The 12,613-nt window shown below is 34.4% G+C and overlaps 1 protein-coding gene across 4 annotated transcripts in view; it reads right to left on the reverse strand.

Annotated features, from left to right (window-relative positions):
• Positions 1 to 12,613, reverse strand: part of RELN (reelin) — a 523,209-nt gene that overhangs the window by 201,626 nt on the left and 308,970 nt on the right. For all 4 annotated transcript variants that reach the window (XM_043462977.1, XM_043462976.1, XM_043462975.1 and 1 more), the window contains one exon: positions 10,472 to 10,617. In XM_043462977.1, coding sequence (XP_043318912.1) covers positions 10,472 to 10,617 — 146 coding nt within the window. The remainder of the gene's footprint in view (positions 1 to 10,471; positions 10,618 to 12,613) is intronic.

Here is a 12,613-nt window from a genome sequence, read left to right on the forward strand (position 1 = left end):
AAAGGGCAATCTGGCAGTAATTATCAAAATGAAAATTACATATACACATATATATGTATATGTATATATCTGATTCTCTAATTTCTTTTTCTTCTTTTAGAAATTTCTCTTTCAGAAATACTTTAACAAGCATACAAAAAATCTATCACAATATTCTTTGACTATCAACAGAGGTCCAGATAGATAAATTGGTACAGTGCCTTTCTGAAATAATGATATGTATTCACTGACTAGAAGAGACATTCATAATATACTGTTAAGTTTTAAAAAATCAAGTTTAGTAAGGAAAATGTCACTCTAGAGAGTATTTTTGTATAGTTATAGAAAAATTTCTGAATGAATATATACCAGAAAACATGTCTACATTTTAACAGTGAAGAGTGGGATTCACATTGGAAGACTTTTAATTTTTACTTTACACATTTTTTTTCTTTTGCAAAAGGAAAATCACTTTCAGAAAAAGGAAGAAAAACATTCAATTTATATGTTAGAATTCAGAATGAAAAGTTAAATTATTTCATCATAGATTGATAAAAATACTAAGAATATGAACATAGGAAACAGAGGTCTTATATTTTAAATACCTTTTTTCCCCCCTACAAATATTGGCACAAAAGCCTCTAAAAGGTAGTGGAACTTTTCACATGAACTATGAAGATCTGTTTTATTATATTTTCCAGAATATATTAAACCATCTAAAGTTGATGACTTGAGGCTTGAACTAAGATATAGAATAGAGCCTGGCTATAAGAGCCTACATTTACCAGATTCATAACATTTTTTTATCTACTAGAAATTCTCTGAGATTGAATAAGTTCATTACATCCATAAGGTCTCTATTTGGGATGAATTCTTTGATATTTAATAAGGAATGTGCCATAGGTAAAGATTCTTCCACATTCATTTATATTCATGAGGCTTATCTCTAGCATAAGTCCTATGAGGTCTAGCAAGGTGTATACTTTGACTAAAGGCTTCTCCACCTTCATTGCATTTATAGGTTTTTCCTCCAGCATGACAGCTTAGGTGAAGGTAAAGGATGAGTTCTCTTTGAAGGCTTTCCTGTATACAATGCATTTAAAAATTCTTTTCTTCAATTGGTTCTGCTATATTTCACTCAAATTCAATTTTGTCTTAGGTTTTTATTACATGAATTATTTTTATTTACACTCTTGTTAGAATAACATTAGTAAAGAGTATTGGCTTCAGAATGGTAGAAAACACTCAGCTTTCTCACCAATAAAACAGAAATATGACCTAGACTGAAGATGTTTAGAGAAAAAGATGTATCGCCTGGCATATTACAGTTTCAAATAATGTTAGTTTCCTTTTCTCCAACCCCCCCCACCACCCCATAAAATGTACTGCTGTATTTGTTTTAAAATAAGTCAAAGTGGCAATTCAAATGAACTTCTAAATTACAATGAGTATTTTTTCATATTACAATTAGTAGAGCAGCAATCTTGCACAAAGTTGCAGTACAACATGCAAAATGTAATTGCTTAATCAATCAATTTAAGCAAGGAGATACTTAGCTGAAACAAAACTGGACTTTCTATCAGTGGGTCTTTTGTATAGTCCAAGATTTGGGTTACAACCCTATCTGGGCATTTAAATTTATTACTTATGTGATCTAAATGGTCAAGTGGTTTTGCTTTAATAATAATGAACGTTCCTGTTTAAAAAAAAAAAAAGGAGACCCACTTAATACAATGTTAACTCAGACTGTCAATCTGTCCTTGATTTACTTATCCTGAATTATAAGCTTAAATAAAATCCCTCTGGAGCTTTATAAGCATCTTGTGAAAAGGATCCTAAGCCAGAGGTAACATAATTCTTTTGGGTAGGATAGAGGGAAGAATTTGTAGAAAATAGCAAGAGATGCTCAAACTGTTCTGAAGAGTTTTAAATAGCTTTAAGGCCAATTTTTAGTAAAAACATCAACTGACACGGAAGGAGATTGTTCTTGTTGGCCTATATGCAGTTTAGGTTTTCAAGGATCTGTGTAGCATTCTTTGGGATTATCTCCCCAGAAGGGGAAGCCAATATAAATTTGTTTTAAGTTTATATTGCCTTTTTCTTGGTTTTATTCCAGTGAATAGCACTGAAATTTAAGAAAGACATCTTGAAAGACATTTTGAAACTTAAAAGACAGTTGCAGTTATGACCCACTTTTCTAAGCAATGACATTCAAAAATATAACTAATACTTTGTATTTTGGTCTCTTTATATAAATTCCTACCTAATCAGAGACTAAGTTATGGCTGACCTGAGGAAAACATTTTCTCTGCTCAATTTTTTTTCTGTTATCTTTGATGAGATGTTTTAAAATGTATTTCTTGAAAGAATTTCTTCAGAACAAATTTATAAAGCAATTGTCTTAATAGGGTGTGGATGCTAGCAGAATGGGAGTGTTAAGACTGGAGGTTGGAGGGAACTGGGAATATTCAGTTCAGCAGTTGAGAGACTACTCTCTCTGTTTGCCCTCCAGCATCCCTTCTATGTCTTGCTAGTGTTTTGGAATTCTGGGTATTTCATCTATTTCTATTATGACAGCCATATTCTCATTATTGTAAAACTGGAAGACAAGAACAATTAATATTTTACTATATTTCTAATATTTTATATGTGTATTTCAACATGGTCATGAAAATATTATATAGATGGTTTTGAATTTTGCCTTTTTTCACTTACATTAATAATATACACTTCCCCCAGATTATTATTAACTCTTTAAAAATGGGTCACATAATATTTTCTTATATATGCCAAACTAGTAACTATTTTGTTGTCATACTTCAAAATACATCACTAAATAATTATACTATTTAGCATAATTTATGGGGCTGAGGAATTAAATTCTCCATTTTCTAATGCTCCTAGATGTGTTTGTTCTATTAATAGATAACCCTGAGCTATGTTTCTTGAGGTATCAGAATTCTGCTTCTCCTTCATATAAACTCCTAGATATTCAGGAGTGCCTTGTGGTCAATGTGGGCAGGTGAACTACTGAAGAAAGACTATGGAGAACAAAGACATGCTGAAGAAGTGGGCATCTGAGCATTTCAGTGCCAGCAGCCTCTTCTAACACCGTTACAGAAAAATCCTATCGTGGTCTAATGTTGTTCCAAGCTGTGAGGAATTAAGATTCAGATTTCATTCTCTTTTTTCTGTGACTTCAGTAAAGACAGTCCTTTCTTGAAGAGGAAGATCGTTGCTGTATTCTGGATGCTCACGTGGACAGCTAGTTTGGAGGGGGAAGAGGGTATTAATTCAAGAATGGCAGTGCCAAAAGTGAAGATAAAAATGTGCTGCAAATTCAACAAGGAATTCCAGAACAATTTTGGCATACCTAATCACATGAACTTATTTTTTATTATTTGAAAATTTACTGTTTATGTTTTAAAATAGAAAAACAATTTGCTTAAATAGAAAGCAATGTTAGAACCCACATCAAAAGCAAACCTGAACAAATAAGTCTTTTAACAGCTTGAAACAAGTTAACTCTGATCTATTTTAGCAATTCCGTGGTTTCAAAATATATCCAATTATCATTTTAACTAATACTGTCTTTCTTAAAATGACCTCCCACTAGTTTACTTAGAGAATCTCATTTAAGTTTCATTGGACTATTTAATTTTGTTTGTGTTTCTTTTATATCTTATTAGTTTCTGTGAGTATAATTTTTCTTTTTGAATACCACTTTGGTCATATCCTATTCTCAACAGTAATGACAGTTGGAACAGCAACCAATTTTTAATTTTTTTTGATTGCTTGTTATGTCATGCACTGTGCAAGTGCTCTTCATATATTATTGCATAAAATATTCCTTTTTAGTCCTTTTATTGCTTAAATCTGAATTTTATCTTATAGGGTTTGAATACCTGATATTAATATGCCTCCTTGCTTCTTTTGTTGCATTTATCTGGTATATTAGCTTTTCTTCATTGACTTTCAACTTCTTATGTTATTCTAGTTTAAGTCTTTCATAAATAGCAAATATATAGCTGATTTTTTAAAACTTACTATGAAAATCTCACTTAATAAATGAACATAACTCATTCAAGTTTATTGTGCACTGATATATTTAGATTGAAAACGTGAAACATTAATCGCTCAGTCGTGTCTGACTCTTGGTGATCTCCTGGACTGTAGCCCACCAGGCTCCCCTGTCCATAGAATTTTCAAAGTAAGAATACTAGAGTGGGTAGCCATTCTCCTCTCCAGGGGATCTTAGACTGGTTCATGCCAAACTGTTTTCTGTTTTCTATTTACCTTGTTTTTTGTTTATTTTTCTGTCACTTTCCTCGCATTTGTGGACTAAGTTCTCTTTATTCTCTTAAGCTAACGCTTTAGAAGTTATGTAGCCTATATACGGCTAACATAATTTCTTTAACACACCTATTTACCCTTAAAGCTTCCTACTAACATTAAGAGTTATCCAAGACCTATATTTTCACTCCAAGCAAGTAAAGAATGTTGGCAGTATTTTAATTCCTTCTTTTTCTCTTCTTGTCAGTTTCCCTTTGTACCTTTCATATTGAGGTCATCTGGGCTTTAACTACAAACTTTGATTTAAATATTTTAATAATCAATTTTTTTTCAGTCTGAACTACAAGCTTTCCTTTTTTCCTTGCTCACTAGTCTTTCTTTAATCTATCATATTTTTCTTGGATTAACATCTATGGGTACATCTTCTGGTAATTCTTTCAGAGAGTGTTCAGGAGTAGTAAACTTTCTGAACCCTTTTGTCTGAAAAGCTTTTTATTTCTCTCCAATACTTGAATCATATTTGTCTGGAGGAGAACGTTATGTTCCAAATAGTCCTCTCTCAGAACACTAAGATAACTGCTTCATTTTTTTAAACTTATGCTTAGTGTTACCAAGGAAAGCACAATGAAACTCATCTAAAGATTTAAGATTTCCACTTTCAACTGTGTTCTAAAGTTTCTCCCTTATGGTCTAGGACCGGATATTTTTCCATCCATCTTGCTAAACATTTTCATTCATAGGAACTATGTCTCTTCTTTCTTCTTTTTTAAGTTTCGGGAACCTTTCTTCGATTTTTTTTTTTTAATATTTCATTCCACATATTCCCTCTGACCCTTCCTCCTTTAGGAATTCCTATTATTTCTAATGTTATAAATGCTATTCTTCACCCTATACTTTATAGTATAGTATATACACTATACAATAATCCTAAGTTTTAGAAACACTTCAAAACTCAAATTTCCAGCTCATCAATTTGTTCTTTACCTATGCCTATGCTCATATTCAGGGGAAAAATCCATTAAATTTGTTTCAACAATCATACAGTTTCATTTTCCACATCTCTATTTTTTCCTCCATAAAATCTGTTTTAATTTAACAAATACAGTATGCTTTCTTATCTCTCTGAGGACATTAACTATAATTCTCATAAAATCTCCATTTGTTTACTCTGCTACTTCTCTTTTCTCAGCTCGTAGCTGTCTAGTTTGATTAATTATTTTTATGGAGCAGATTTTCCTTAGATTTGATGATTCCAGATCATTTGCTCAGATTTGTATCCACTATTCACCCTTAGTTTTGGTGTAAAAATGCCCACCAATGAGAGCAGATGTGTCCTTGGGTGGGCAGTACCATGGGGATCCTTGAGGTGTCCAGTCACCTGGCATCGCCCTGCTTCTCCAAGTGTTCACATTCACTGCTTGTTCCTAAGGGCAGAAGTGCCCACACAGAAGCTGAATGCAGTGAGACACTCACCTACTTGGCAGTCTCCACAGCAGGACATCAGAGCCCCATCTGATTCCTGTGTTCAGTACCTATACCTTTGTGTAGTGCCTCATTCAATATGTATTTTAAGTTATGGTTTTCTCCTTTAATCAGATCCTTTTCTTTTTTTTTCTCATTTTTTGTAACACTTCCTAATTCCTGGCTCAATTAGGGCACATTTTTTCTTTCAGAGTGTCATTACAGATTCATTTGCTCATTTTCTATAATTTCCAAGGATTTGGGGCAGTTATGGAAGACTAGAGTATGCTCTCTTGATTCAATAGTCTGATATTCAATTACTCAGCCATTAAAAAAAAAAAGAAATAATGCCATATGCAGTAATATGGATGGACCTGAATCTAGAGATTATTATACTAAGTGAAGTAAGTCAGAGAGAGAAACACAAGTATCATATGATATTGTTTACATGTATAATATAAAAAAGTGATACAAATGAACTTATTTACAAAACAGAAATAGACTCACAGACATAGATAACAAACCTATGACTACCAAAGAAGAAAGGCTGGGAGAGATAAATCAGGAGTTAGAGATTAGCAGATACAAACTATTATATATAGAATAAACAGTAAGGTCCCACTGTATAGTACGGGGAACTATATTCAATATCTTGTAATAATCCTATAATGGAAAAGAATCTGAAAAAAGAATACTTATATACATATATATATCATATATATAGCACATATCTATCTATCTATCTATGTGTATATATATCTTTTTGTGTGTGTGTGTGTATATATCTCAATCACATTGCTATATATCTGAACCTAACACAACATTGTAAATTAATTACACTTCAAAACACAGCTTAACATTCATTACATTGTGGAGGTTCTCTAACATGAATACTTCAGTGAAAGCAATAAAACAGATATTTTGAAAAGTTATCTGAATAGTTAAAAACATGCATGACAAATATACAAATTCAATATTCTAGTAATGTGTTTCTCTACAAAGTCCCCTCCCACCTGAAGACAGCTTCGGCTAGGTGAGATAATGTAGTTGCTAATTAAATGATGTGTTTATAAGGTTAAGCCAAAGTTCACAAAGGCTCACATAAATTATCAGTTTATCTATTAAAGTTTCTATCTTGCTGAAGTAGCAGATGTGCCTTCTCTAGGAAAAAGAAAATAAACTTTAAAATCCCACTTAAAATAAACCTATCTACATACAGCTTTGTGATGTGAAAGGCAAACAATTTTTGGGTCTTTGTGATCTGAGATCAAATAGTTTCATTAAAATGGTAAGGAAACAGGAATATTTGGAAACTGGGTTCCAAAAAAAGTCATAATGACTGTGGATACTTTTTCTTGCCTGAATTCATATGAAATGTTTTGAAGATATTATTAGAGAGGATTGCATATTCTTTTTTCTCTTTCATAATTCTTATGGGAGAAAAAACAGTTAAAAGAGATGAAAATATTATATCCATATTAATAATTTATTTTTTTTTGTGTTATAAGAAAGTGACCTCAAAGTGTCAGAATTCAATCAATTCAATTGGTCACTCTTGAATACTGTGGGAATTTAACACCAACGTTTTATGTCTATTTCAGCAGTGAGCTTATGATGATAAATTGTCTGTGTGGGTGGTGATGGTTGAGGGGAAGAATGAGACAAATATTCAGTAAATCTGGCTCAAAGAAACACATCAAGAATTTCACTACCAAGATCCTAATCTGTTTTTCTTTGTCAGTTCTTACCCTAGATAGAAATGCTTCACATTAATTTGATTGTGACAGGATATCTTCACTGGAGTTTTGATTTAAGAATTACTACAACAGCATTCTCTCCTAGATCAATAAGGCAGCATTTGGGAGTGAGTAGGTGTGGAGAAGGTATACACACATATACACATTCACATACAACATTACAGATTAAACCAGCAATCCATCACCATCCCAAAACAAAGAAAGTACTAGATTCTCTCATTATCTTTTTATATCTTTTTTTTATAATATAAGGCCAACATGGATAACTGATTCACCAGATAAGAGTATAAATGAAGTAGTTCTGAGAGGGGGCAGTGTGGTCTGACATCCTTGGGGAAAAGCTACAACAAAGCTAAGGTGTGGTTGCTAGAATAGTTAAGCTGCTCTCAGAATTTAGGTGAATTGTGTTCCAATTACAGTGACACAGGTGCTTTTGTCAAGCACATTATTCTATGTTATTGGAACAGAAATCTGCTTACAACATCACGGCTTGAAAGTACCAGCCTCTTAACTGTGACCAAAACCTGATATATCTTAGCACTGAGAATTGGCCAAAGAAACCGTCTGAGTCACCAAGTGAATGGAATTTGGTCTGACATTCCTGTTTCTGTGTTTAGCTCTTTTTTCAAGCATAAATACTTTTATTTCTTTTGTTTGTTTTGGGAGATGAAAGTTTTGGTTTCACCACAAATTCTCATATCATTGGTGCTCTGAGATAACAGAATGTCCGATCTGTTAACTGGAATATATTTTTTGCCAGTTATTTTTCTGGATTAGTACATTAATTTTCTAAAGTATGTTTGGTTTCTTTTAATATAAAATCTGTTCCTTTCTAAGCTTAATTCCTAAAGGGTTTTTCTGTGTGTTTGAACTAAGTTTCCACTAATGTTAGTAGTGGAGAGCTGTGTAGACCATTAGTCGATATAGTAAAGCATTCTTTTGTTCTTCTATAGATGACCTTTGACAATAAAACAAGCTAAAACAAAGAAGAGGACATTCTGGGAGAGGAAATATGTGGATATGAAGGCCATACATAAAAATAAATTTTATCTCTTCTCCAAAGAATAAGAAGACATTAGAACTTTGAGGAAAGAGATACATAGCTAACTAGCTAGCCAGTTAACTAGATAAACTGGTAGGAAAGGGTTTGCATGTCAGCATGTTACCACTGGAGACTTGTGTTTCTCTCTGCTTTAGTAGGAAGGAGGCTGGGTATCTGGATACTACTGGGGCATCACCTGAGTTCCCAGGGGATATAGGTCTCACTGAAAAAGAATAACCTGTCACTGCTGCATGGATAGTACAAACTTGGAGAGGTGAAGGAGTGGAGGTCAATGAGTCTTTGGTGCTTGAAAATTTGGGACCCTCTCATAGACAGTCAAGCTCCATTGTCAGGAAAGGGATCTGAACTGGTCTTTTATATCAGAAGTCAGAAAGAGCTGATGTGCTGGTGATGGGTCTTTTATCTCCAGAAAGTGGGTAAAGAAGACTTGGGTGCATGGTCAAAATTCTAGATCCCATCAATAGTCTATAAGGGGAGTGGAATGAGCCCTGTTTGTGTAAGGAAAGCAGCCAGCCTCCTGGGGAGATCCTGGACACAAGAAAGAGAAACAATGGTCGCTGGTCCCTCAAACAGACACCAGAGCCATACTGGACATGAAACTTCAAGGGTGATAAGAACCTCAGAGGAGAAGGACTTTGTGGACTTAAGGGCCTGAGCATTACTACTAGGATTGGAGAGGGCAATGGTGCCCCCTGGGGCAGGGGTGGGGTCCCTCAAGGCGTCAGTTTTCTTCAGAGGCTTCTCACAGGCTGGATTTCCCTGAGGTAGGAAGAGCAGGGCTGCATGTCCTAGCAGAACTCTCGCTTGCAACAGTGAGAGATCCTGATGTGGCAGCAGAAAGTCAAGCAGCAGCAGCTCAGGCTGCTGATCGGATTTCCCTCTTATCGGGTTCAAACGCAGTTTCTGGGCAGTGCATAGGAAGTGGGGAACCCAAATCCATGGCGGCGCTCTGGTCCCTCAGGCACTTAGGTCCCATCCAGTTTTGATTGAATTTGTTGAGATCAGAGATATGTAAATACCTCAAATGTTGTATTCTTGAAAAGTTTCTGATAGTTAACAGTTAAGTCATTGCTATTTCATAATCATTATGAAACTATACTTTATGTTAACTTCATTCGCCTTCATCATGGTTTCAGAAAACATGCACTAAACAGTAAGAACCTGGTGTTCTGATTACAAGTGTATATGTACTGAAAAAAAGAAAAAAAAGGCCAGGTGAGAACCAGAAAATTTCTAGAATTCCGACACACACTATCTTATGAATTTTGATTCTCTGAACCTGTTAATTTTTCTCAATTTGAACTTCTGAAAGTGTCATTCAATTAACAGAAATATCTTAGGGACACTGGACCCAGAAGAAGGCACACAGTTTAGAAAAGCAAGAAAATACTGCCACCAAACCATCCTCATTGTTTCAACTTCAGGGTCATATCCTTCCTTTAAAAATCTCTAAATGGTAAATTTTACCCCCCAAACAACTAATTGTTATAGATCTATAGAACTAATTGTTATAGATCAAAACAATATTCCACTAAAAATTGGTAACAGCATCCGTAAATCTCAGATCCCAGGGAGACAACTGAAAGTCTCAATATAAAAGTAGTGGAAAGATTTTATATGCTATACACATTGAAAGAAAAAAAACTTTTCCTGGTAAAAGCTGCATAAACAAAGATGAGATATAAATATTCAACTGAAGTTAAAAGATATTTGCAATCTCAAATTTTTAGTATGCATAAAATAATTGATTGCTTAATAAAGAATGTTTAATATAAGTGTACCCCTTTGGCTTGTCCATGATAAGACTCTCCAGTATTGACTTAAGTATGCTTTTGCTATTTAACAATATGCATTTAAAATATGTCCAGTGGAATAAATGTAAGTGCTATACACAGCATGGGAGATAACAATTACTTACCCTGTAGGTTGGCTCTCAAATTCTTCTGACCACTGCTCTTGAATATCCTCTGTAGAAAGATCTACATCCCGGGTGGTGGCAAAATTGAACTCGCTGCCTTCATTTCCATGGAAATAAATGGAGTTCCCATCTGACTGACAGCTATGCTGTAGATAAAAAGAGAGCGTGGGGTGTCCATTGAATTGGTTTTGTGGCTGTATCTGTCTTGTTCATGTATAATTAGAGTTTTTAGAAGTCACTATATTATTCCCTCTACCATGGACTCTGAAATCAAAAGAGCTTGTTACCTCTTTTTCTTTTTTTTGGTCTTATTTAATTCAGTTACAATTTCTTTCTATCTTATTAAGTTATCACAAAAAGAGGAGTCAAGAGACCATTTGAGCTTTGCCACCTCAGCCTTCAGTGTGAAACAAGAATATTTTAATTGAAATAATTTCCCATCTTTACCACAGTCCTTGTTGTGGGAATTAAGTGTGATAATGACTTGTCATATATTTTCAATACTGTGGTTATGGACTTAAATCACACTGACCTTTTCAATATTCCATATATTTCTGGCTTGCCATTCAAGCCTTTCACAATTTGTCTCTAAATGGGATATGAGCAGAATAGCTTGCTAATCAAAACATGGAATAGAGAAAAGGTCAAAGTAATCCCTGATATGATGGTATACTCTCAGCCAGCTTTTGAGTAAAAGTTTCTGACCAGATCTAGGAAGTACATGATGTCCCCGATGAGGAGCCTGTAAACAACAAACTTTGTCATTCTCCAAAAGAACACCAGGCCTACAGAAAATAAAGATAAATAATTTCTTGCAAATCCTTTTTTTTAATGTGCTTTTTTCCCCCCCAGCTTCAAGTAAAGAATCAAAGGCAAAATCCAACTATAGAGCTGGGTAAACTGAGTACTCAACTTTTAAAAATATGATAAGTTTTTGCATTAATCATTTTCTGGTAATGTCACACATAGAGATATGTTAATAAATAAAAGATCAAACATTCTTTCAAGTTTTATATACTCTTAAAATAAAATAGAAATGAAGGAAAATAATTGGACACAGAATTTCAGTTAGATCCTGTGACTGTAGGTTCTGTAGGGCAAGGATCATATTCCTGTATTCCAGGTCTTAGCATAATGCTTGGCATATGGCAGTAATTAAAAAATATTTGTTGAATAATTTAATAAATGAATAAATTCTGATATGGTTATGTCTTTCAGGTAATTCACTAATTTTTATGGAAAACTCACAAGGTAGGGAGCATCAAGGAAGTCAGTGGAGAGAAGAGGTTTATAATTGATAAGAATAATAATCTAATCTTTGCTCTAAAAAAATTGCAGCCTAGTTGAGGTATATCAAAGGCAGCATATGGAAAGTCCTAACAAGTGAAAGAAGGCAGCAGTCACTGTGTCCAGGGCTGGTCTAAATGAGCAGGCTTCATGGAAGAGCAGGTCTTCAATTGGCTTTAAAGGATGGATAAAAATCCAAGTTGGATGACAAATATGAATGAATGACAGGTGATAAGTAGGCATAATTTTGAAAATTAGATTGGAGCCTGACTGTAGAGGATCTTAAATGATATTCTGAGATCACTGCTATATTCCATTGGTGGTGATGTTCTAAAACAGAGCAGTAATATGTGCAAAGAAGTACTTTATGACAATTAAACTGATGGTGGAAGATAAAATCAATGGGGAGGGAAATCAGACTATTATAATGAAAGAGTAAAAAAGCTTCCATAAGTTTCCAGACATTCATGAGAGTTGGAGCACATGATCTTGGGGGAGTCACTTCACAGCACTGACATAAGGCATACACACTATGCCTCTCATCAGCTTGAAAGTGAAAGTGTTAGTTGATCAGTTTTATCTGATTCTTTGCAATCCCCTGGACTATAGCCCACAGGTTCCTCTGTCCATGGAATTCTCCAGGCAAGAATACTGGAGTGGGTAGCCATTCCCTTCTCCAGGGGATCTTCCTAATCCAGGGATCAAACCCATGTCTCCCATATTGCAGGTATATTTCTTACCATCTGAGCCACCAGGGAAGCCCCCAGGTTAGATAATGCTATACTGTGTGGCAGGCTTCACCTGCTTGAAGATCATCTTCACAAGGAGTACACATTATTCATGGATGCTACACTG

This window comes from Cervus canadensis, chromosome 3, assembly GCF_019320065.1.
Source record: "Cervus canadensis isolate Bull #8, Minnesota chromosome 3, ASM1932006v1, whole genome shotgun sequence".
In the NCBI taxonomy this organism is placed as follows: domain Eukaryota; kingdom Metazoa; phylum Chordata; class Mammalia; order Artiodactyla; family Cervidae; genus Cervus; species Cervus canadensis.